General features: G+C 48.3%; 1 protein-coding gene across 1 annotated transcript; it reads left to right on the plus strand.

The window, feature by feature from the left end:
• Positions 1-2,520: 2,520 nt before the first annotated feature.
• LOC103587614 (chromosome unknown open reading frame, human C16orf71) lies at positions 2,521-24,346 on the plus strand. Its single transcript, XM_008569129.1, has 9 exons — positions 2,521-2,649; positions 4,028-4,174; positions 7,261-7,764; positions 9,797-9,920; positions 11,381-11,519; positions 12,625-12,762; positions 13,183-13,290; positions 22,796-23,085; positions 24,279-24,346. The coding sequence occupies exons 1-9, from the start codon at positions 2,521-2,523 to the stop codon at positions 24,344-24,346; spliced, it is 1,647 nt and encodes a 548-aa protein (XP_008567351.1).
• Positions 24,347-25,661: the final 1,315 nt, after the last annotated feature.

Raw genomic sequence — 25,661 nt, forward strand, 5'->3', positions numbered from 1 at the left:
GCCCCGGAAGTGGTTGCGGGAGGGCGCGGGGCACGCCGGGACGCTCGCGGATCCGCGCCGCTGCAGCTGCCGGACGCCGTGGGCTTCGCGTGTCCTGTACCCGGACCTTCCGGTCAGCTCGCCCATCTCGCCGCGTGACGCCCGCGACAGCCAATGAGCACAGGGAGGTCGCCCTGCCCCGCCCCTCCTCTGGCCAGGGGAACTAATCGTGTTGCGAGAGAGGCAGAACGCGCCAAGTCCCGAAAGAAGAGCAGGGGGGAAGCGGTTGGCGGTCCAGTAATGTGAGGCGACCGGAGGCGGACGCGAGGTGAGTGGCCTCGGGCCTGTCGCAATTGCAGAGATGAATGTCAGGGGCTGGACGGGACGGGGGACGGGGAAAGAGGGCTGGGGATGGGTGGGAGGCGGGGTAATAGGCTTTAAAAGCTCGGTGGAGGCAGTTGGCGTCTCGTTGCCAGAACAACCTGCCGCCTCGTGGCGGGCGGGGCTGACGGCGGGGCTAGCGGTCTGCAGCCAAGAAACGGACACGGAGCCGGAGTCAGGGTTCAGAGGAGGCTCCGAGCTTCACCCTCTGCAGGGTGAGCCGAGCTGCTCAACTTGGTGCTCAGGACCCTTCACGACCTGGTACCTTTTCACCGCAGATCCCAGCAACTAACACCCTTTCCCCCACAAACATGTTGGGCATTTTTCACTCCTCTGAGCCATTGTACATGCTTTTCCCTCTGCCGGTAGTGCCTTCTCCTCCCCTAGTGCCTTGTCTGTCTACACCTTGGTGATTCTGTTGCCCCGTGAAATGCTGTGCCCTGCATTGTCAAGCAGAGTCCTGGTTCCCCCAAACACCCCCAGGTATGTGTACCAGAAGGGTCCCACCCTGCTGCTCCCAGTTCAGGATGCACCAGGCACCTACACTCCATCCCAGGAGCACAAAAGACGCAAGAAGCCCCCGACTCAGGTCTCTTGCCACTGCCCTGACTGGGGAGGGAGGGGGCACTGACTGCAGAACCATAGCCAGCCAGGGCTGGGTCAGGGGCGGAGAAAGCAACACTGTTCCCGTTTTATAGGCACATCGGCCTCTCCAGCCACAAGGGTTCTCCAGACATTGGCTCTAAAGTACCATCTCCCCCCATCCCTAAAGGCTTCTTGTTCTCCAGGGATCAGGATCTTCTCCTTTTTAGACTGGAGTACAAAAGGGGGGCTGGTCCAGTGTCTGGGTATAGGGACTAATTTGAGTGGCATAGCCCCAAATCAATCTCTTTTGGAGACTCCAAAATGTCTCAAGTCTATTCAGTTGTAAGGGGCAGTAAAGGGTAGCAGGGCTTGAAATTCCCCTAACTGATTCAAATTCTATTTTTGCCATTTACTAACTGCTCTGAGTCTATAAAATGGAGATAATAGTAGTATCTTATGTTATGTGGGATACACACACATACACAGTCATGTGCCACATAATGATGTTTTGGTCAATGAGGGACCACATATATGACAGTGGTCTGAACAATAGCTATACCATATAGCCTAGGTGTGTAGTAGGCTGTGAGAAATGCCCTCACCCGTCCAAGGCCAAAGGATGGACACACAGAGACACAAGGTACAGGGAAGCAAGACTTTAATTACAGCCTTGCAAGGTTCAGGTGTCTGACGGACAGGCGTATGGAAAAGGGCTAGTAAGCAATTTATTCCCTAGTGCTCAAGTCCCTGCCTCCTCATTGGCTGAGAGTACTACGGGGTGCACAGTCTTTCAGGATGACGTCTAAGATTATCCCAATCTACTTCCTCCTTGTAAAAAAATTTCTTTGTCTGAGGGCTCAGGACAAGCACAAGAAGAAGGCCTGCTGAAAAGGAGAAACACTAGGGAATGAAGAGAACAATAAAGGGCTAGTAATGCATTACCATCTCAAGGAGAACTTTATCTATTCAGCAACCCCCCAGGAATGGGCTGGATCAGTCAGACAACTTTCAGGCTGGGTCTGAATTATTTCTGAAAATGGATCACTTAGATTATTTTCTTACATAGGCTATGCAATCTAAATTTGTGTAAGTACATGCTATGATGTTTGCACAACAATGAAATTGCCTAATGATGCATTTCTCAGAATATATCCCCATCATTAAGCAATGCATGAATGTACATATAAAATGTACATATATATATATATCATGTATATGTCATTCTATATATCTTATGCATATATCTACATATCACGTATGTGTATCATTATTTATCAATACATCATCTATATATTAACATGTACATATATATAAGATATACTTATATGAAGGCTCCACACTGTACTACATGCACATGAGCACACGCACATGCACGTACAGTACCTGACACTCAGTAACAGGAGCTTACAGAACCAGAAGGAAACTGGGGTAGGAGGTTGAGTCTGCAAATCTGTTGAAAGGCAGCCCCAACCTCCTGACCTTGGCTGCCTGGCCCCTCTCACTTCACCCTGTGTGCCTCACAGGGCTCCTTGGATGATAGCCTGCTAAGAAGGGATCCTGTGAGCAGATATCCCCATGGAATCCAAAGACAAAGATGTGGTTCCCTCGCTGGGCTCTCCCTGGGCCTCCGGGACAGGGCCCTGGGATGCCATCCTCAAGGCTGTCAAAGACCAACTCCCATCTCTGGACTCGGACTCCTCCTTGGTAAGCAAGAATTTTCTTCCCAGGCGCCGACTGTCCTTTCTTCCTGTGACAGATATGATGCTGACCAGGGACAGCTGGAGCACTCCTCTCTGCAGTTTGTTTTCATTTCTTTTTTTTTTTTTTCCTTTTTGTCTTTTTTCGTGACCGGCAACAGATCGCAACCCTCAGTGTCGCGCCCGTACCGGACCTGGACCGGCAACGGGATCGCAACCCTTAGTGTTGCGCCCGCACCTTGCTCAGCCAGTGAGCGGCCGGTCTGTACGTGGGATCCGAACCCTCGGCGGGAGCGCCGCCGCACTCCCAAGCGGCACACTGTAGCAGTGCGCCACCGGGCCGGCCCTGTTTTCATTTCACTTTACATCATCTGGCCTACTTAAAGCTTTGTCTTCTGGGTTCCTGTTTCCTTCCTTATCCTTTCTTCTGCATTTATCATCTTCTTTGAACACTGGTGCTCGGCATCCTCGAGGAAACCCAGGTGGCTTGACGCTGGAGCCCTGCTCTTTCTACTCTGTTGCTGTGCTGTTCTCGACTCTGTTGGGCCTGGAAGGGGCCAGAGCCACCACCGGGAGTGGTGGCCATTCCAGTGCATCTGATATGCCCCTGAAGGAATTCTCCAGTCATGGTTTGTGGTCACTGAAATGGCTCTCAAGGACGCCCAGCACCAATTGCCTTGTGCACACATGTAAGACTGGACAGTGACCTTGCCACCAATGCACCAGGCAGTGGCTCCTCAGCACACAGGCTGGCACTGGCACTTAGAGAAAGAGCAAGGGTTTGGCTGCTATTTGGACACCTGCAAAAATGAACATGACAAAGCTTCGGGGACCTCATAGGTCATCCAGTCCTCAGTGAGGCTAAGGAGTAGATAGGGTGACTCCAGAACCTCAGTGCTCCAAGCATTCTCAGGTCTTCAGTCTCATTTGTGCTTTTCTTCAGAATATCCCTGTAAGGTGGGCCAGCAAGTATCCCCCATCTCCCTGTCCCAAATAGGCTCTGCGTCATTAAGCAATGGCTCAAGGTCACATGGGAGGGTTTGGGCTCGACTTTGCTCTTTCGGCTCGCTGTCCTGTTCAGGCTGCATCAGGCAAGAACCAGGCACTAACAAGCACCTGCTGCATGTGAGGTCTCAGGTGTGGCAGGTAGTTGCAGAATCGGAAGCCTTGGAATCTCACCTCCACGAGGTGCTGCCAAGCACACTTCTTAATCCGTGGCAGGAAGCAAGGCCCTCTGGGAGAGAACTGGATCTCCCTAGATGCTCCTGAGCAGTAGGGCTGGGCAGGCTGGGCTGGGAGGGCGAGGGTGGAGGGCAGAGGGAGGCTGGGCCCCCCTGGCCTTGCTGGCTGCCATATAACCCAAAAGTCCTCTCATTTGCCCACAGTCAGACTGCGGGGAAGAGGAGCTGTTCATCTTCCAGCGAAACCAAACTGTCCTGATTCCAGACCTGTCGGAAGAGCTGGCTGAAGACCCTGCTGATGGCGACAAGTCCAGGACCTGGGTCGTTGAGGCCGAAGGGTCCCCTCCTGAGGTTTGTGGGATGCAGAAGTGTGTGGGGGGATGTCTGCGGATCTCAGTAGACTCTAAACAGCCATGTGGGTCTAAAATGGTCAAAACCACAGGTCTAGCATTTCTGCAATACCCAGTCCTTCTTTCTCCGGGTACAACTGGTGACATTCAGGTGCCCAACATCTGACAGCCATGCATTCCCTCTCTCAGGGGGCCCAGCACACTTTAGGCCAGGGTGGGGACTTGCTTTTCTGTCTGATTTTGCCCCCTGCTCTTCCTCTTGACCTTTCCTGTCCTGTTTTCTGCCATGGCACCCTGAACTGTCTGGCCATTGTCCCAACTGCTTTTCATAATCCCAGCTGACTTCATGGCTACCTGGCTCATTACAAGATCCAAACCTGGCAAGTAAATAGGAGCTCCCTAAACATTTGTTGAATTACTGAAGGCCACAGTGGGGAGTCAGGGAAGGAGGTGCTCTGTAAATGCCTGAGCACAGGCACCAGCTGCACCCTGGCGAGGAGGTGGGGAAAACTCAGGAAACAGAAAATGCCACGATACATTCTCTAGACCTGGTAGTCGCCATAATTGCCAGATGTCAGAGCAAATTTTCCACCTCTTGTCTCCCTATTTCCCAGGGTCCCAGGTAAGACCAGGAACTCGACCTAAAGTTAATGGCTTGATGCTTAAAATTAAGTGCTACCTTACAAATAGAGCCCATCCATTAGCTTTCATCACTGGGCAGGCCCCAGTCTGTAGGGCCTGTTCAGCTCTTCTTGTGAAAAGATAGAGGCTCTTCCCACTTCCAGCTGTCAGTGCAGGATTCCCTCCCCATCACCATGACAGAAATCACCCACCAGCCCAGCCATACCTAGAAGTAGTTCAGAAATAACTCCAAACGGGAGAAATTCCCAGGGTAGCTAAGACCCTAGTAAGTTCAAGTGGAACAATTTCCATGTGACTTTATTTTGTGTTTTCTTTTTCATTTTTTTTTTTTTAATTTACAAGAAAATGAAATTTATTGCTTACTGTTTTGGAGGCTGGGAAGTATAAAGTCCAGGAAGGCCTTGGTGGTGGCGACAGTGACCCAGGGGTCTCACTTCTCAAGTGCTCTCTTTTTAAAGCCCTCAGAACCACGCCCCTGACCACCATTCTTAATCTATTCACCATGGCATGTTCCTACAATCCAACCACCTCTTCAAGGCCCAACCTTTCAATTACCATAATAGGTCCACCCTCAACAGTTACAGTGGAGATTAAGCCTCTAATACATGAACTCGGGGGGACACAGTTCAGTCAATCCACAGCACACCTGCATCTGCATCCCACAGGCCCTTCTCTGGGCAGACTGAGTTTCCTACCTGGTGCCCTGCGGCCTCCTAACCGGGTGGATATCATGGACCCCCTGAGATGCAGTAGTTGCCCACCTGTGGCCAGGCTTGGGCCTGTCAGCCACAGCCTTTTGCTTCATTTCTACTCTACGGTTACTTTGGCAACTCTTCTGGACAATTTTTTTTTCCTTTGGCAATCTGGGATGGGAAAGTCTGTACCAACTCACAGAAAGGCTGTGGGCTTGCTCTGGTCCCCCACTTGACAGCTGTGTGGGCTTGGATAGGGGCCACCGTGTCTGAGCCTTGGCTCCCTCATCTGTAAAGGGGCGACAGTGACAGGTCATCTGTGCTGTCCAGATAGAAGGGAAGTAATAAACAGTGGCTTTTGTTATTATTATTGGTCACTTAAATATTGCTCCACTGGCTGTAACAATAAGTCCTGCTCTAGCCTTCTATTTTTTGGGGGGGTCAGGGCAGCTGGCTGGCTGGTATGGGGATTTGAATCCTTGACCTTGGTGTTATAACACCACACTCTAACCAGCTGAGCTAACCAGCCAGCCCTTCTCGCCTTGTATTTAAATAGATGAACGCCTAATGTTTTTTGTTGTTTTTTTTCTAAAAGATGACCGGTAAGGGGATCTTAACCCTTGACTTGGTGTTGTCAGCACCACGCTCACCCAGTGAGCCAACCGGCCATCCCTATGTAGGGATCAGAACCCACGGCCTTGGTGTTATCAGCACCGCACTCTCCCGAGTGAGCCACGGGCCGGCCCTGTAGTCTAATGTGTTTTAATGGTAGCTTCCCAATGAGGACCACATGCCTGTCTGCAATGGTCGTGCCTGCTGTTTCCATCTGGGGCTGCTGCTTTCACCGTTCAGTTCAATCTATGAGCTTCAACACTAGTCACAGCCTGCCTCTGTGGCATATAATTACAGGTGCCTGAAGTCAAAAGGCAAGATAATCTCCTCCAAAAGACTTGAAAATTGTATAGCATTAGGAGAAACAAAATTAAATTCCCTACCTTAGGTAAAAAAATAAAATAAAATAAACTCTTGTATGGTGATGTTCGTTGCAGCACTATTCACAATGGCCAAAAACTGGAAACAAACGTGTCCTTCAGTAGATGAACAAACAGAATGGGATCTTCTGTCTATACAGTGGAATGTTTTTCCGCCATAAAAAGGAATGGAGCACTGACCCAGGCTAAAACATGCATGAACCTGGAAACCATTATGCTCAGTCAACAAAGCTGATCACAAAAGGACAAATTTTGTATGACTCCACTTACATGAAATATCTAGGATAGGCAGATCCAAAGACAGCAAGCAGAGCAGAGGTTACTGGGGGATGGGGGAGGGGAATGGCGAGTGACCACTAATGAGTTCAGAGTTTCTGTTTGGGAGGATGCAAGTTTTGGAAATAGGTAGTGGTGATGGTTGCACAACATTGAATGTTATGAATGCCATTGAACTGTACACTTAACGATTAAAGTGGAAAATTTTTGGGCCGAGCCCATGGCGCACTCGGAAGAGTGCCGCGCTGGGAGCGCAGCAGCGCTCCCGCCACGGGTTCGGATCCTATATAGGGATGACCGATGCGCTCACGGTGCTCACTGGCTGAGCACAGTGCGGCCGGTCTCAAAAAGGACAAAAAAAAAATAATAATAAAAAATAAATAAATAAAGTGGAAAATTTTGATATATACCTATTTGACCATGAAAAAAATTCCCCGATGTATGTTTCTGAGGATGCTAACCAAGGACACCTGTTTTCTCCATAGCCAGTTCTGGTGCCCATGGCATTCACTGCAGAACCCAGGAGTGGATGGAATGCCAGGACAAAGGATTCAGTCTCCTGGGAAGGCAGGGACCCTGGTGGGCCTTCGGAGAGCTGCGATGAGATCAACTCTCTTCTCAGGATGGCCGAGGAGACCCCCGAGGGGCTGGAAGGCGACCTTGCCAGCATGTCCTTCAATACCAAAGTATCCCAGAGTCCTCCCTGGGGCCTGCAGGGAGAAGCTTCCCCCTCCCCCCACGAAGGGGACCCGAACACAGATCCCCCGAGCACTGCCTCACAAGACCCTGTGAACCGCAGAGCCCTGCGACGGGAGAGAAGGAAGATGATAGAGAAGGACATACTCCGGAAAGTGACCTGGGATGCCCGGGACCCAGCCTGCAGTGACCAAAGCCAGGAGGAGATGTCCTGCCAGGCTGGAGAGTCAGCTCATGGACCAGAACCACCTCCGGAGGTGCCTCGCGAAGGATGGCCCGTGCTCTCGCTCAAGGTAGGTGACTCCCACTGCCTGGCTCCTCCTTGGGCCTGTCCCCTTCCCAGAGTGCTGGGACTAGAACCAGCTTGAGGGCTAGCCCACTAATACCTTAGGCTCATGGTCCCAGATCCACTAGCCAGTGAGCAGCTGTACCTATTTCGGGGGGACAAAGTGGGAGATGAGGTCCCCAGCAGAGATGTCATCTTCAGGTAGAGTTAACAGGATCACAGAAGAGCAGGAGGACTCCAGCCTTCTTTAAAGAGGAAAAAAGGCTGGCCACTTAGCTCACGTGGGAGAGCATGGTGCTGACAATGCCAAGGTCACAGGATCAGATCAAGGAATACTGGTCCCAGATGCATTTATTAATACATACAACCATATGTAAAATATAGAAGCAGACTCTGTCAAAGCATCATTCTCAGCATGTTAAAGACCTCATCCTTGTACAACTATGAGCACCTGTTAAGGTTGTATTTAGTGCATTAATGAGGGAACCCGTAGGCTAACAAAACCAGTTTAAAAGATTATGAGGATCTGAATTCTGTAAGATAATGGGAAAACAGGAAGGAATGCACCTGGTCCAAAAAAAAAAAAAAAGAAAGGAATGCAGAGATAAAATTGCCATTGTGTGCAAAAAGAGCTTCATCCAGGCCAACACAACTGTTATCTTTGGGGTTAGCTCATCTACTGAACAGAAAAGAAAACCATCTTTTCTTGGTTTTACAAAGTTGTGAAATAGGGAGCCCTGGTCAATTGTGCAAACCAAGTTGCCTTTCCCTGAAAGGTGGGTGTTGGGAAAATAGAATAGTTTGGTCAGGGCCCTCACCTCGGGTCCCGTGGGGTGTGGTTTTAGCACATCCTTTGTAAGCAAATTGTGTGTGTGTGTATGTGTGTGTGTGTGGATTAGTGTGCATGTGCGCCAATGTATCTTTTTAGTTTTGTTGCTATTATGTTCTTGGGGGGTGGGGGGGGAGAGAGAGAGAGAGAGAGAGAGTTTAGTGAAGCAGGCGGGCAAGCATCCGCCTGGCGCAGCCATGCTTTCCAACCTATGGCTTCCAGGGACCTTTTGGCTGGTTACCTAGGTCATAGACCTGCGTGTAAGGGGTCCGGTGACCCAGCCTGGTGTGTGCGGGGTCTGGTGACCCAGCCTGGCGTATGAAGGGTTTGTGACCCACTCTGTGAATGGGTTTGAGGGGTCTGGGAACTCCAGACCCAGCCTTAGCTCAACAATTAGTCCAGTCGGCAGGATTACCAGCAGGTAAAAGAGCCCAACAACTGGCGTGGTCGTGGAGCTAGACATTTGGCATCATGAACAGGATTAAGAGTGCTAAAACTGGCGATGTCGACAGGATTCCAGACATTTGCCATAGCACCACAGTGAGTTTGTTGGGAAGGGCTCCAGCCTGACAGTGAAAGGCCATGCAATTCTGTCTGCCTTATTTACAAATTTTGGATAATTTTTCTTAACAACTTAGAGAAAACTGACACCAAAGTACACATGGAAGTCTTTTTCATTCCTGTTTAAATAAACCATTTTTTCCTTTCTGCTCACCCCTTAAAAACTTATTTTTCCTTACCCATAGGCTGCAAGAAGTTGCAAGGTCATATATAATAAACATTAATTCTTGATTATTTCTTCCCTCTTCATCTTCCCCACTCTGCCCCTAAAGCACTCTTTGCCAAGTCCTCCAGTTTTGCCTACAGCAATCTGTTTCTTAAAAGAGACTTTTTAACCTCCAAAGATTTTGAACCTAAATAGTTTTTTAAATGACCAGGGTTTCCTCCAGGTCAGATAACATCTTTTTGCCCAAAAGTATTAACCCAAAAAAGGTGTAGGCAGGAGGTGGCAAGAAATGCAGTCCCCACCTTGGGGGACTTGATCAGTAACTGAGATGGTGGATGAGCCCATCTGTAACCCTGGCATGCGTTTAACCCCGATTTGTACCACACCACCTCCCACGGCAACCTCTGTCACTCCCAGCAGCTGTGAAAGCAGGCCTCTGGGAGGCCTGTAACACCCTCGTAATCACTGGTTTAATTATTTCAGCAACTTGAAGAGTGGGATTTGGATTACACCCTTCAGAGTCTGGCGGGGCAAGAAGACAACCAGGGAAATCATGTACCTGGAGGCATGTGGTGGGCCACCAAAGCCGACCACCACCAAAGCCGAGGTTTGACCTTGAATGCCAGAGCCCTAGTGAATCCCCACAAGCAGCTCCATCCAGGGCCTTTCAAGAATAGAGGGCCGTGGGCTGGGCACAGTCAGCCCTGCAGCCCACGTTTCCTCTCTGCTTGCTTGACTCCCACTGCCCTGCACACTCATGTGGCCAGTCTTTGGAAGACTTCATTCATTCATTCATTCATTCATTCAACATATCCATGACTATGTATGTGCCAGGCATAAGCCAGGCCATGGGGACACAGGAAGGACCTTCAGACATGGTCCCTGCTGTGTGACCCACACCTTTTTCTCCTCCCCACTCCTGGAGCCTGCCTGCCTTCTGCCCTTCCTCTCCTTCTTCCGTGGGGGGAGGGGGGGTGAGTCCTGCATTTGGTCTGTTCCCTAAACGCACTTCTGCATCCACCCACCTCCCCATTCAAAAAGGAAGGCTAAAGATGTCGTCACTGTCCCTGCACTTGTGCTCTTGCTCTGGGCACTTCTACAGATAACATGAAACCTCCCCACCCCCTCACCACCCACTGGGGCCCACAGCAGGACACAGGCAGGTCTGAGGCAGGAGAGCCGTGGCAAGTGCCAGGTTTCTAGCCTCCAGTTCCTGAGCCAAGACCCCCACGGTGACTGACAGCCCCTGTGCTGTTTTAAGCATTGTTTTGAATGTTTGTCATTCACACTGCGATGGCAGGACGTGGAGAAACTGATCCTCCTGTAAGGTGCATGTGTGCATCTGCGCATGCACGTGCATGTAACTGGTACACCCTTTCTGGAGGGCAGTGTGGCAGAGTCTGTTCTCTATTTTAAAGGCACATAACCCTTTGGTCAAGCTATTCCACCCCAAAGATATGGCCTAAATACATACTCACCCTAGAGAGTAAAGAGACGTATTGAAGGATGTTGGTTGCAGTGTTGTTTAAATTTGTGAAAATATTGGAAACAACCCATATTCATTCCATAGGAATCTAGCTAAGTCAGTTATAGCATAGAATGCACTGCAGCTCAGTGAGGGAAATCTATATGTTTAATGTGGAATAACATAATATATAATATATAAAAATATAAATTATATATAAATATACATAAATTATGTAATTTATAAAGTTTAAAAAATCTGTAGAGGATGATCCCATTGCTACTAAAAAAAAAATACACAGAATTGTTAATAATGGTTACTGGTGGGACTGGGGAGTAAGGAAGAAAGAGAAACTCCAATAATAAGTCCCCCCTACTTCACAAGTTCACACACAGCAGCTCCTGCTCATGAAGACATACTCCTCCCCTCGGCCCTGCTGAGCTGCAGCCAGGGTCCTCAGAGAGGGCTGAGTAGTGAGGGCGGGGGCAGTGGATGAGTCTGAGGCCCACTCACACAAGGAGACCCAAGGAGGCTTGAGCTGCTGTAAGTCACACGGAGACTGAGTCCCCGCTGAGCAGCCCCTCTTCTTTGGCCCTCCTCAGACCACACTGCACCGAGTGCCCAGGACAGGCTGATGGAACGGCTGGCCCTCCTGTGTGCCACACAGTCCAGAGCCTCTGCCTCTGCCTGGAAGGTGGCTGACAGCACAGCCAGGGACACGGAGGAGGAGGCTGGAAGGAGGTGGGACTTCTTGCGAGCCTCAGCCCCTTCATTTCTTTAGAAGTGGCACATGATTGTGCCACAGTGATTGGACCTGCTACAGGTGGGGCATTTATGTGTATTTTCTCATTCAGTCTCAAGAATCTGATCAGACAGGTGCTGCTATTATCTGAGGATAAGAGACTGAGGCTCAGAGAGATTGACTCTCCCTGGCCATTAATGGCAGACCCTGTCGGAACCCTCTTTCCCCAAACCTCTGGGAACCCTCTCTTCATATGGCCTTGCTGGGAGCAAGAGGGTTGTCCCAAGATCCTGCCCCTCTGGCCACAGTTGATTGGTCCAGCCCTGGACATGTGACCCTGGCCAGGCCAATCAGAGCCTTCCCCTGGGACTTTCCAATCTCTGTGTCTCTGTAGGGATCCAAGGGCTGTATGCAGCCACCTGTCCTGCCACCTGCAGAAAGGCAAGCTGCAGTGACAGAGAGTGAAGCTGGGGGAGGCAGAGATAGAGACAGGGCCTTTCCCTTCCCACACTTTGATTTTTCTGCCCTTTTTAGGAATTTGAGAGCCAATGAATTCCCCTTTTTGCCTGAGCTAATTGGAGAGGGTTTCTGTGCCTGGCAACCAAAAGTAGCTAATAGAAATGGCTACACCTGCAGTCTCCAATATGGTGGCCACTGGCCACACAGGCTACCAAACACTTGGAAAGTGGCTAGTGCAACCAAGGCACTGAATTCTTATTTTATTCATTTGATTTTAATTAGCTTAAGTGTACATTTAAAAAACCACCTGTGTTGGGCTGGCCTGTGGCTTACTCAGGAGAGTATGCTGCTGATAACACCAAGTCAAGGGTCGAGATCCCCTTACCGGTCATCTTTTAAAAAATTTTTTGAAAAATAATAAAATAAAAAGCCACCTGTGGTAAGTGGCTACCATATTGGACGGTGCTGGCCTAATGCTCAAGGGTGTTTCTGAAGAGTAAAAGAGTAGACACTTTGGAAGTGCCTGTTGACACACAGTGGGCACTCATTCAGTGGCAGCCCTGAGCATCGTGAATCGGACAAGCCCAGCACAGGTCACAGGAATCACAGAGAAGAGACTCGGCAACTCTGCTTTTCTCCTCTCAGATGTGCCTCAACGAAGCCAGGCTGCCAGGCTGAGCTGGACTGGAATGTGGCCAAGGGCATGAGGCTGAAGATGGAGCCTCCCACCATCTTCATCGATCTGCGTCAGACAGAGCCACCAGACCACAAGTCCCCAGAAAGGTACAGACAGCATGACAACCTGCAGCAGAATCCCCACCTTGCCAAGCTGCATGGAGGCCTCTGCTGGTTCCTACTGAGGAGAAATAGGGACTTGGAAAGCCTGGAACACTGCTAGGTTGAGAAGTGCTTTTAGCCAGGAATAGGGACTGGCCACCAATCCCATGTGGCCCCTGCAGAAGGGATGAAGAGGGGCAGAAGTCCACCTTCCTGGGCTAAGCTCTGAGCTAACTCTGTGCAGGCTGGAGTCCAGCACCCTGTACCTCCCTCTGCCACTTGGCAGGAGGTCTGACAGCCTTCCAGCTGCTGCCCCCTTGCCCTGGGTCGCCAGGGAAACCTGAGTGCTCCAAGTCCCTGGCGGGAGCAGGGCCTGGCCGGGTGGACTGGGGCACGTGCCACAAATGCATTTCCTCTCCTCCCCAGCTCCAGCCACAGTTCCTCTGACACTGAGGAGGAGGAAGAGGAGACAGCAGCTCTGGGAGACCAGCAGGGCCCAGTGGCACAGGCATCTCCTTCCTCCCGGGGACTACGGTAACCACAAAGGGGCCTCTCCACACCTTGTGCTGATCCAGATCCCCGCTTTCTGCAGCAAGTCCCCGACCTGGCGAGCTTTCAGCTCTGGGTCTTGCACCCTAAGGGCAGAGGGTGGGGACGGGCTGTGGGAGCCCAGATAGCACACAGCACCCATCTCCCAGCCTGGCCTGCTGTGCCTCAGACACTATCAGAACACCCTAGCTTGCTCTTGAGGAGAGCTTCATATGTTTCCTTTCTGAAAAGTAGCTCCCGGAATGGATTTTGCTTCTGCTACCATATTAGTCCATTTTGGGTTGCTATAACAGAATTACCTGAGACTGGGTAATTTATAAGGAAAAGAGGTTTATTTGGCTTACGATTCTGGGACAGCTGCATCTGGCATGGACCTCAGGCTGCCTCTACTCATGGCGGAAAGTCCCAGGCAGCTGGTGGTGGCTACAAGCAGATCACATGGTGAGAGGAAGCAAGAGAGGAGGTGCCAGGGTCCTATAAACAACCAGCTCTCGCAGGAACTAATAGAGTGAGAACTCACTCATTAATCCCCCACCCCCGGGGGAAAGCATTAATCCATTCATGAGGGATCTGCCCCCATGACTCAGTTTCCAGCACTGCCTCACTGGGGACCAAATTTCCACATGAGTTTTGGTGGAGACAACACATCCAAACTATCAGCTACTGATAACATGGAAGTAAAGAGAGATCGTAGGGTGGAATGAAGTGATGGCTGTTAGCCGGAACTGAAGGGCTTGGGTGATTTAAAGAGGGAAACACCAGTTCAGATGTGGCTGGGGTCCTGGATGCAAGGGAGGCCCCCATGCTGTGGTCACTGGGCCAGCGGGAATCAATTACAGGCCAGGGCAGCTTCTAGCGCCTGCAGAACTGCCCAGCCTGGGATCCCACCCTTCAGGAATGTCAGCGTCTCCTGCAGCTCTTCCTTAATGTGGCGTGTGATTAGGGAGTACAGGAAAGAATGGGAAGGAAAATTTGGATTGAGAAGTGTTCATCGGGTCTCCTGTCAGAAGCCTCTGACATGCTCCATTACTTGTCTTTTGCTGTGCAGAAGCTTTTTAGTTTGACATAATCCCATTTGTTTATTTTTTTCTTTTGTTTCTTATGTTTTTGGGGTCTTATTCATAAAGCTAAAATGCAGCACTGTGAGGCTTGCTGGTTAGCTCAACTAGTCGGAGTATGGTGCTAATCACTAAAGTCCAGGCTTCGGTCCCTGTACCAGCCAGCCAAAAAATAAGTGAATAAGTAAAATGCACTGAATGGCAAGGGCTGAGCATCCTGAGAGCCAGGGAACATGCTTCTGGAAGTGCTCTGGCTTTTCTGTGTTTGCATCTGGGCATCAAAGTGCCTCTTTCCTTCTCTTGGCAACACCTCTTTGCAGGTGTTTGCCTTTCTCAGGAGTATGGAGTCTAGGTTGGTGTGCTGGCCATGCAAGCACCTTCTGGTCTGGGGAGCAGGGAGCAGCACTGGTCACGTCTCATGGCGGTGGGCACCAGGGCCTCCGTGCTGGGCAAATTGAGCACCTACCACCTGCCCTGCAGCTCTGGAGTCAGCTGACCTGGGCTCAAATCCAGGCTGCTCCTCTTACTACCTGGGGACTTTCAGCAAATCACTGTCTTGCCACACCTTGATGTCTTTGTGTAGAAACGGGGTAATTTTTTTTTTTTTTTTGTCTTTTGTCTTTTTTCCGTGTCCAGCAACGGATCGCAACCCTCAGTGTTGCCCCCGTACCGGACCGGGGACCGGCAACGGGATTGCAAACCTCGGCGTTGCTCCCGCGCCTCGCTCAGCCAGTGAGCGGGAACCGGTCTGTATGTGGGATCCGAACCCTCGGGCGGGAGCGCCGCTGCGCTTCCCAAGCGGTGCACTATCCAGTGCGCCACCGGGCCGGCCCAAAACGGGGTAATTTTAATGCCTACCTCAAAGGATTCCAGAGTCAGGCACATAGAAAGTATTCAGTAAACAACTATGTTGTGGGTCCAGGCTCTGAAACCAGAATGTTCTCTCCCATGCCAACTGGGAGATTAGCCCAACTCCACTGGAGAGCTCTCTTGATAAGAACGTCTCTGGTCCGATATTCTTTCTAGAACTATCCATCAGTTGGGTTTTTTTTGTTTTTGTAATAGCTCTGTTTATTTTCTGTCTCCCCACTGAAATGTACCCCCACAATGGCAGAGAGTGTTAGTATTAAGAGAGAGGGCCTTTAGGTAATTAAGTTATGAAGGTGAACCCCTCATTGATGGGATTAGCACCCTTACAAAAGGGCATGAGGGAGTGACTTTGGCCCCTTTTTGCCCACCCAGGAACGAGGTGCCATCTTGAAGCAGATGGCAGCCCTGCCCAGACTCCAAACTTGCATACTCATGCTATAAAATGTGCTTTTAAGTAAAAAAAAAAAAAAAAAGCCAAAAATATAATAGTATGTTAGGATTACAACAATGTATGAAAGTATAAATATGAAAAAGGACTAGCTTTACAAAAACCAAATCAGTTAGCATATAAGTGTTCTATGCTGCTGCAATGTTCCTGTAACTGAAGAGAGAAGGGATGGAAGAAAATCTGCTGCCAGGACCCAGGTTACAGTGAGGCCCTCACATGAAAAACCAAGAGCACCTTAGGCTGCAGTTCCAGCCAGTTGGCCGAGTGCAGGGTCTGCGTCAGCTGACAGCACCTAAGCCCTGCCACCCGTTTTCCCGTAAAGGTCCCCTTCAGCAGCTGTCCTTCCATCGCCCTTCCCTTCAGCAGGTATGCTGCCTTCCCTGCCTTGGCAGTGGTGGTAACTTCGAAGCCACTGCTGTGCCACGTCTCCCCACCTGACCTGAGCTGCAATATTGCTTCTTTTTTGTTTTCATAAGTTTTTCATGTTTCTTTTTCATCTCTAGTTTCTTCTCTGCGGCTGTTTCTACAACTCTTTTATTCTTCTCCTCTTTGCTTTCCTCATCATCTATAAATGTTTCCTGATGTTCAGTGTCACAGTATTTGCAGTCACGATCTTCCCTGTCATGGTCTTCGCTGTCATGGTCTTCAGTGTCATGGTCGTCGTGGTCATCACCCTTAAGTTCAATGACTTCAGGCTTGATGTGCTGCCTGCCGTAGTCGAAGCACCTGAAGTACCTCCTGAATATCCTTGTCACTCTTCCGGACCCATCACTAAGGCACTCCTGTAGTAGGCTGGAGTGCTGTCAGAGCCGTGGTTGACAGAAATCATCACATCAAATTCGACCCCAGCATGATGTTTGAGGGCCAAATGGATGTGCATGTGGCTGGGTTGGGAGAATCACACACTCAAAATTGTGAAGGAAGGCAGTGTGCCCGGGGTCGGCGGGAGGACTGCCACTCTGGTGGACAGGACAGGGGTGGCTCCCTTGGGCAGGAAGGAGGGGGCTCCGTTTGGTGGGAAGTCCCTGGCTACCAAACCTCCTTTTTTGTTCCTTTCCTCATCATCTATAAATGTTCCTTGGTGTTCAACATCACTGTCTTTGCCTTCACAGTACTGGGTCTCATGGCCCTCAAATTCAATATCTTCAGGCCGGACGTTGTGCAGGGGGCTCTAGTGTTTGGGAAGGCAGGGAGTCTTGGCGGTGGGAATGCCTTGGCTACCAAACCTGTTTTGTTTTTTTCCTCTTTGCTTTCCTCATCATCTATAAATGTTTCTTGATGTCCAAAGTCATCGTCTTTGCATTCATAGTACTCAGTCTCACGGCCCTCAAATTCAATATCTTCAGGCCAGAGGCAGTGCAGGGGGCTCTGGTGGTTGGGAAGGCAGGGAGTCTTGGCAGGGGGAATGCCCTGGCTACCAAACCTATTTTCTTTGTTTTTTTCCTCTTTGATTTCCTGATCTACTATAAATGTTTCTTGATGTTCAAAGTCATCGTCTTTGCATTCACAGTATTTGGTGTCATTGCCCTCAAATTCAGTATCTTCAGGCTGAAGGCAGTGCAGAAGGCTGGAAGACGGCAGGACCTGTGGAGGATACTAACATCAGAGGGATTTAACCTTTAGCTTACTAGGACCACAGTCCTTAGCTGTTAGAAGGGCCAAAGCCCTTTAGTTTAGGCTGAAGCATAGTAGGGCCACAGCCCTATAGTTTTAGGAAGGCCAAAGCCTTGTAGCTTAGGAATAGCCTAACCTTTTAGAATTGCACATAGAAATGCTAAGCTTTGGAAAAAAACAGAAAACTTTCACAGGACTAAAAAGTCTCTGGTGTGGATATGAAAATTGTAACACAATTGCACATAGAAATGCTAAGCTTTGGAAAAAAACAGAAAACTTTCACAGGACTAAAAAGTCTCTGGTGTGGATATGAAAATTGTAACACAGCAAAAGTGCTTGCTCTAAGGGCAGATGTCCTTGGTGCAGGTAAGCCTAATAATGGGAAAATAGTTGTGCTAAAAGCTTCAAAGCTACTCTGCCAGTTAGTGGTTGGTTCCACATTTCTCCTTCAGCTGTTTAAGTTTCCTAGGGAACTATGTGTTGCCATAATGATTATCTCATTTGTTGTTTTGTATGTCACATAGCTTAGTTTTATGACTCCTTTGATGGTAAATTGCTTAAACTATTTTAAAGTTGCACCTGCTTTAATGAAAATTGTCATGTAGCCAGTTTGTTTTCACTATGACTGATTAACCACCTGTGTTTTCTCCTGTGACTTTCTTGCCTGGACAATAAAAACAGAGAGAAAACCTAGTTTGGGGTTATTTCCCAGGAATTCCTTCTCTCTTGAAGAAGTCTTCTCCTAGAATTAACCCCTTCTGGGCCTGTCACTGCTCTGGAAAAATGGGCTTTGAGTAATCCTTTGCATCTCTGTCACCCTGGGGGAGAGGTGACAAATGGTGCTGTGTGTGAGGCATTTATGACTCCATGGATCAGGGACCGACATGCCAAGCCTTGGAGAGGAAAAGGACATCTGACATTTATTTACACATCCCAGCAAGGGAAGTCCCAGCAAGGGAAACGCATCCCAGTAAGGGAATCATAGGCAGTTTTGGGTTAGCAGTGCACACCTGCGGCAGGTCAAGTCAGGTCTTTTCAGGCCAAAGGGTTTTGTTTCTCTTTCTTTCACTTTTAAAATATGGGAAGTCCCTTATCTAAGGAGGAGACTGAACATAAATTACAACTCCAATGTCTCCTTAAAGTAACTGGCCGGCAACTTGTAAAACTTAGTAGTTACTAGACAACAATGTCCTTGGTATCCCAAGGAAGGAAGTCTTGATATTGAGGATTGGGAATGAATTGGTCATTGTTTAAGAAATGCATCAGGTCCTGTTAAGGCATCTTATTGAATGGTTTGGAAATATGTCAATTTGCTTTAAGATCTATTCAGGACCCTAATAAAGAACAAAAATGTGTTTATGTCACTAAAGAGGAGGAAAAACAGTCCTTGCCTCCTCCCCTGCCCCTACTGTTAGAGGCGAACAATTCATTTGCTCCCTTGATGGAGCGTTGTCTCAAAGAAGGACATAGCATGGGAATTGATACTTGTCATGTCTTTCCTGTTGTAAGAACTGGGACTCAGTCCAGGCATGAAAACTTCCCATTTTCCTTGTTTGAAAGATTTAAAAAAGAGCATAACAGAAAATGGCTTACATAGTACTTTTACTAAGGGATATTTAGAATCAATTGCCAATGGGTATAATATGACCCCTTGGAATTGGAAAACACTATAATATGACCCCTTGGTTTTACTAAGGGATATTTAGAATCAATTGCCAATGGGTATAATATGACCCCTTGGAATTGGAAAACACTTGGAAAAACTGTTTTAACAACTGCTGAATATACTGTATGGTTACAAGAATATTGGGAAGCTTTACATGCTATTATTCTAGAAGATATACAGAACAATGTTCAAATTGACATGAATATGTTGTCTGGAGAAGGAGATTTTATAACACCTCAGGCACAGGCTTTACTTCCTCAGCAAGTGCTTGACCAAACAACTTGTGCAGCCGTAAAGGCTTGGAACAAAATTCCCGAAACAATACTCCCACTAAATCTTTCACTACTATTAGACAGGGTCCCACTGAGCATTATATAGATTTTATTAACTGTCTTCAGGATGCCATAACTAGACAAATTGATAATGCTCAGGTAACCCAGGTACTTTCACTACAATTGGCTTTTGACAATGCTAATGAAGACTGTCAAAAGGTCCTTCTTCCAATAAAAAACAAAAATCCCACTCTTGCTGATATGATCAGAGCTGGCCAAAATGTGGGAACTGAAACCTATAAAGCCCAAGTTCTTGCTGTGGCTCTCCAACCTAAAAAATGTTCTAAATGTGGAAAGGAAGGTCATTTTCAAAAGGATTACAAACAACAAAAAGTAAAACGACCAAAAAAAAAAGTTCTAAATGTAAAAAGGATTTCATTGGCCAAATGACTGCAGATCTAAATCTGATATAGAAGGCAATCCCATATTGGGAAATGGGCAAGGGGGAGCTGACTCTTGCACCCCAATAAACAAGGAGAGTCAAACTCTCATGCTCAGGTTCAGACCTGGACTCCTCCCCAGAATAATTTTCCTCCCCCAGGCTTCAAATAAATGATCAGACAATTGTCGATTTGACCTTAACGGAAGATGCTATTTTAGGTGAAGTAGGACAAGTACAATCTCTCCAGCCCATTACCTTTCAACGCCCTTGGTATTATACTGGGCAATCTAAAATACTCTATAATTGGTATCCAAATTATTCCAGAACTAATTCCACCTAATAGTCTGGGACCAATTCATGTTATGATAACCAGTTTAGGATAAGGGACTCAAATAGCTCAACTAGTTCTCTTGTCCTCTTTGTTTCCTGAAACAAAATCTGAACCTCAATCTCCTGCTTCTGATACTTTTTGGATACAAAAATTAAATAATGCTCAGCCACTGTTAACATTATCTGTTGAACAAAAGTAAATTACAGGATTGGTAGATTCAGGGGCTGTTAGGATAATTGCAAAAAAAGATTGGAATCCATAATGGAAAACAGCTTCTTCGCCAGTTAAACTTACTGGACTAGGTGGGTCCAAATCCTCTTGTCAAAGTAAAAATCCTTTATTACGTACTGGCCCCGAGGGACAAACTGCCTCCATTATGCCTTATGTTCTAGATCTCTCTCAAACTTTATGGGGCTGAGACCTTGCTCAATGGGATGTTTATATTGGGACATCTTCAAAATTTATCATGACAGCCACTGCCACACTCCCGCCACTCAAACTACAATGGACCCCTGGTCCTCCAGTTTGAGGGGAGCAGTGGCCTCTTAAAAAGGATAAATTAAATCAAGCTACTTTACTTGTCAAACAACAGTTACTTCAATTACTGCCTATACAATTAAAATCCTGCTTATCCTCTGTTCCTCTCCCTCAAGCACTAACTGTGTTTATTGATGGTTCTGGAAAATCAGGAAGGGGATCTATAACATGGCAGGAACAGGGAATCTGGAAACATTTTGTTACTATGCATCATGAGTCCACCCAAAGGGCTGAATTGGCTGCTGCTATTGTAGCTTTACAACATTTTCCACTCAGCCACTTAATTTAGTGGCTGACTCTGCCTACGTAGTTGGGGCCTTACAATTCAAGATGCATCTATCCATGAGGGAAATGATTTTCTTTTATTTGAGATGTTTCAACATTTACAAAAAGTACCCAAAAAAGGCATCGTCCTTTCCATGTAAGTCATATATGTTCTCATTCTGACCTCCCTGGCCCTTTATCAACTGGAAATGATATGGCTGATCACTTTGTTATATATAATAATGTTTTACAAAAGGCTATTTGTCTCATCTGTTTTTTCATCAAGGGGCACGAGCTTTGGCTAACATGCATCAGATTTCTTATGAACAAGCTGGAGACATTGTTTGTGCCTGCCCCAGCTGTCAGAGGTTTTCTAAATCTAATTTCCCTGGAGGAGTTAATCCTCAAGGTGTAAAAAGTAATGAAATTTGGCAGATGGACATCACTCGTTATGCCTCTTTTGGATGCCTTAAATATTTACATGTTATTACGGATACATATTCTGGTCTTATTCATGCCACTGCCCAAACAGGAGAAACTATTAAACATGTTAAAAAGCATTGTCTTTCTGCCTTTGCTGCCACAGAACAGCACTTTATCCCTCCTAAGAAGAGACCTAAAGGAGGGGGGAAGAAGATATAACAACTATACTTTTATGAAGTTGTTACAACAAGCAAACGGAAAGGACATTCTGGGGGGGGAGGGGAGAAAGGGAGGAGGGAGGGAGGTGTCAGTGATGGGCCATAATAATCATATACATTGTATATTGACAAAATAAAAATTTAACGAAAAAAAAATTCTATTTAAAAAAAATAAAAAATAATGCTGGAACTATTGGATAAGTGCATGGAAAGATGAACCTAACTTAATCCACATAAACTAATTTGAGATGAGCCATACATCAAAATGTAAAAGATAAAACAATAAACCTTCTAAAAAAGCAAAATAAAAGAAGAGACCTAAACCCTTAGTTTTATACCACCACCTACCGACAGGACCACAATGGTTGGGACCTGTGGAATTGCTAACACAGGGGAGAGGGTATGCTTATGTTCTTTCCCCTACAGGTCCTTTGTGGGTACCTGCAAAAGCTGTAAAACCATGCCATGTGACACTGAGCAAAACACTGACATCCAATGGAACTGAACCCCATTCCCGAGTTTCAACAGCTGGTGATAACACTGCAATTCACAAGGCCCCCACTACCAAAACTTCTTTGTTTCTTTCCTCATCATCTATAAATCTTTCTTGATATTCAACGTCACTCTCTTTGCCTTCACAGTACTCGGTCTCATGGCCCTCAAATTCAATATCTTCAGGCCGGAGGCAGTGCAGGGGGCTCTGGTGGCTGGGAAGGCGGGGAGTCCGGTTGATGGGAAGGCCCTGGCTATGAAACCTCCTTTGTTTTTTTTTTTTCTCTTTGCTTTCCTCCTCGTCTGTAAATGTTTCTTGATGTTCAAACTCATTGTCTTTGCATTCATGGTAATCGGTGTCATTGCCCTCAAATTCAATATGTTCAGGCCAGAGGCAGTGCAGAAGGCTGGAAGATGGCAGGACCAGCGGTTGAGAACCTCCCAGAATGGGTGACTGGATTGGGAATTATGAAGGGAAAACGGCCAGACACAGAAGTTCTGGCCGCCACAGATGTGCAGACCCAGGAATGGCCTCCATCAGTTGGGTTTAACCAACTTAAACCTAAACTCAGAGATGGAACTCAGAAAGGGTGGATGGTGACATTTATTTTGTTGCCTTCCTGTTGGGGGCTCCTGGAGTCGCTCCTAAGGGGGAAGTGCTCTGCCTGCATTCCAAGCATCAGAATCCTTCTGCTTCCCAACCAGATCCCAGCAGCTGTCAGAGGCTGCCTGAATCATGTCCTTATTTTGAAATGGCAGCTGAGACTACCAGCTCTTCTCCCATTTCAGTAGCAAAGTTTTGGGAGGTTTGGCCTCCATGTGGCATCAAGTGAGGTTGCTTTTACTGTGTCACAGGGACTGTACTGGCAAGAGTCAGCTTCTCCAGCAGCTCAGGGAGTTTCGGAAGGGAATGGCTCACCCCAAGCCTCCTGCCAGCAAGGGTCCTGGTGGCCAGGAGGCTCAGGTCCCTGAAGATGTGGTCGGATCAGGAGCTGGGAGGAAGCAGCATGTCCAGCTGTGGGCTGAGGGGCAGAGCACCCAGGCCAGACTCCCAGGAAGGAAGTCCCAGGGTCCTGCACCATCTTGGGCTGGAGACAGCCAGGGAAGTCCTGGTACCTCTTCTGGGCCGACTATAGATGCCTCAGGTAACAGGATCTGAGAAGCAGGTTTTGGGGCGGTTTGACTGTGCATCAGCACTGGGCCCTGGTGTCCTCTCACACTCCACGTGTTTCCATCAGCAGGTACCTTTGTGAGTCAGGGCCCTCAGACTGTGGACTTCACCCAGTCCTCTGTAGAATATGGTCACAACACTTTCATGCACTTAGAGAAAAGATACAAACCAATCTGTACCTAAAGTGTGACAGCAACTCTGGGAACCCAGGTGGCCAAGTCCTCTGGAAGAGTCTGGAAGGAAACAGCATGAGGACTGTGGTGTGGGTCTCACAGCAGGACCACGAGGCTTTGGCATATTTTTCCATTTCTGCATTTTTTTCCTTAATGAGCATCTATATACAAGGTCTTATTTTATTATATTATTATTATTATTTTTTTTTTTTAAAGATGGCTGGTAAGGTGATCTTAACTCTTGACCTGGTGTTGTCAGCACCACGCTCACCCAGTGAACTAACCAACCATCCCTATATGGGATCCGAACCCATGGCCTTTGTGTTATCAGCACCACACTCTCCCAAGTGAGCCATGGGCTGGCGCCTATTTTATTTTTTATTTCTTTTTGGCAGCTGACCTCTGGGATCTGAAACACAAGGTCTCTTTTAAAATTAAGTAAAACGTAGTTGGTTAGAGCAAGGTGTTGAGGTGTTGATAGCATCAAGGTCAAGGGCTGGCTAGCTGCCAAAAAAACAAAAAAAACTAAGTAAAACCATTTAAAGAATTGCAGTGTTGAAAAAGACTTCCCTCATTGCCTGGGCCCCTGGGTACCTATTTTGCATACCTAAATTAACATGTACCACACAGATGCACATACAGACCTAACAGAGATTTTGAAAAGGGGATAATGTTGAAATTAGCTTTCTCTTTTTTCTTTACCCAAGATACAAAGGCACTCGTAAGTTTCAGGATCCTTCCAAACTGAAGGTGGTGTTGACTTTACAAATCTAGACAGAATATTGGATATTCTAATACCTGGACACTCTCTCCTTGTGGAATGGAGCAGTGTCCCCCTGCCCATAACCAGCAAGAGCTGGTGGCCAGTGGGTTCCCCCTGCCAAGGCCCCGCCCCCGCAGGAGGTACCCTGGTCTCCCTCCATTCTGTCACTTTCCGTCCTGTCACTTGGAAGCTTTATTCTCTAACCCTGCTGTTTTTGTTTTGTTTTGGCAGCTGGCTGGTACAGCGATGGATCCCTGGACTATGGTGTTACCAGCACCACACTCTCACCCACTGAGTGACCGGCCAGCCCTGCCCCTGTTTTCAGAGTCCTTTTGTTTTTTGTTTTGGTTTTTTTTTTAAAGATGACTGGTAAGGGGATCTTAACCCTTGGCTTGGTGTTGTCAGCACCACGCTCAGCCAGAGAGCGAACCGGCCATCCCTATATAGGATCCGAACCCATGGCCTTGGTGTTATCAGCACTGCACTCTCCCGAATGAGCCACGGGCTGGCCCTTCAGAGTCCTTTCATAAGTGCTGCTCTCAGACGGGCCTCTCCCTACAGGCAGAAGCCTGATCCCTGACACCTTTGTTCTCTCGCCAACTCGTCTCCAGGCCCCTGCCTGCTCCATGGGAAGAGCATAGAAATTGTCACCTCAGGTCCCTCCATGCCATGGACGCAGGCAACATGGCAGGGCACTTGGCATCTGATCAAACATTCCAGCATTCAACAGGGGTCACTGCTGGCTACTGTACTACTGAGGGTGGGCAGGGGTCTCTCTACATCAAGCCCTGCACCCAGCCAGATGGGCCCTGCCTGGCTGAGGCCAGCAGCAACATCATGCAAATGCCAGCCACAGGCAGCCAAAATGGGGCCACCAACTTCTGCTCTCCAGACCCCACTTGATCTGGCCACCAAGGACCTCACCACCAACCCCGGCTCCCAACCACAAGGGGCATTCCCATTAGAAGCCAAGTGCCACACAGGCTTCCATAAAGGCCACAGAAGGCCTGGGGGAGGCTGCTCCTGCTGGGCAAGGCCGGGCTTCCTCAACTGGGGCCACCCCAGTCCCTGCATCCTGTGCGCACGCAGCCCAGGACAGCACAGCAGCTTCACACTTAGCTGTCAAGAGCAGAGGCTATTTCTTCTTTAACCCAATCATTTTCTCCAGTCTTTACCCTTTTAATGCCAGTAAGTTCATTTAGAATGTCTCACGGTGACAGAAAATAAACTCTTTGTTCCATGTTCAACTCTGCCTGTGAACTCTATCAGGGCAACCTGGGAGGCAGTGATGGTGTTCAGACCAGGGTCCCAAGGCTGGCTGCTCCCACTGCCTCCGTCCCCCACCCATGGAAGGAAAATCACAGAAGCCCTCTTCCTAGGACCGCACAAGACAGTGTCCCAGCTCACGCACACACCTGGGACCCAGGAGCCCCCGTCCACAGGAGCCGTGAGGGTGAAGAGCCACAACTGGTCGAGCCAGCAGAGGACATGGCAGAAAGGCTCCGGGGGAGAAGCCACATAGTGAGCCAGACTGCTCCCCAGCAGTCACCTCCAGCATTGGTCAGAGGAATGAGCCCAGGGCTGGGGACTGCCTGGGGGAGGAGTGTTGACAAT

The sequence above is a fragment of the Galeopterus variegatus genome, unplaced genomic scaffold (genome assembly GCF_000696425.1).
Source record: "Galeopterus variegatus unplaced genomic scaffold, G_variegatus-3.0.2 Scaffold466, whole genome shotgun sequence".
Taxonomy (NCBI): domain Eukaryota; kingdom Metazoa; phylum Chordata; class Mammalia; order Dermoptera; family Cynocephalidae; genus Galeopterus; species Galeopterus variegatus.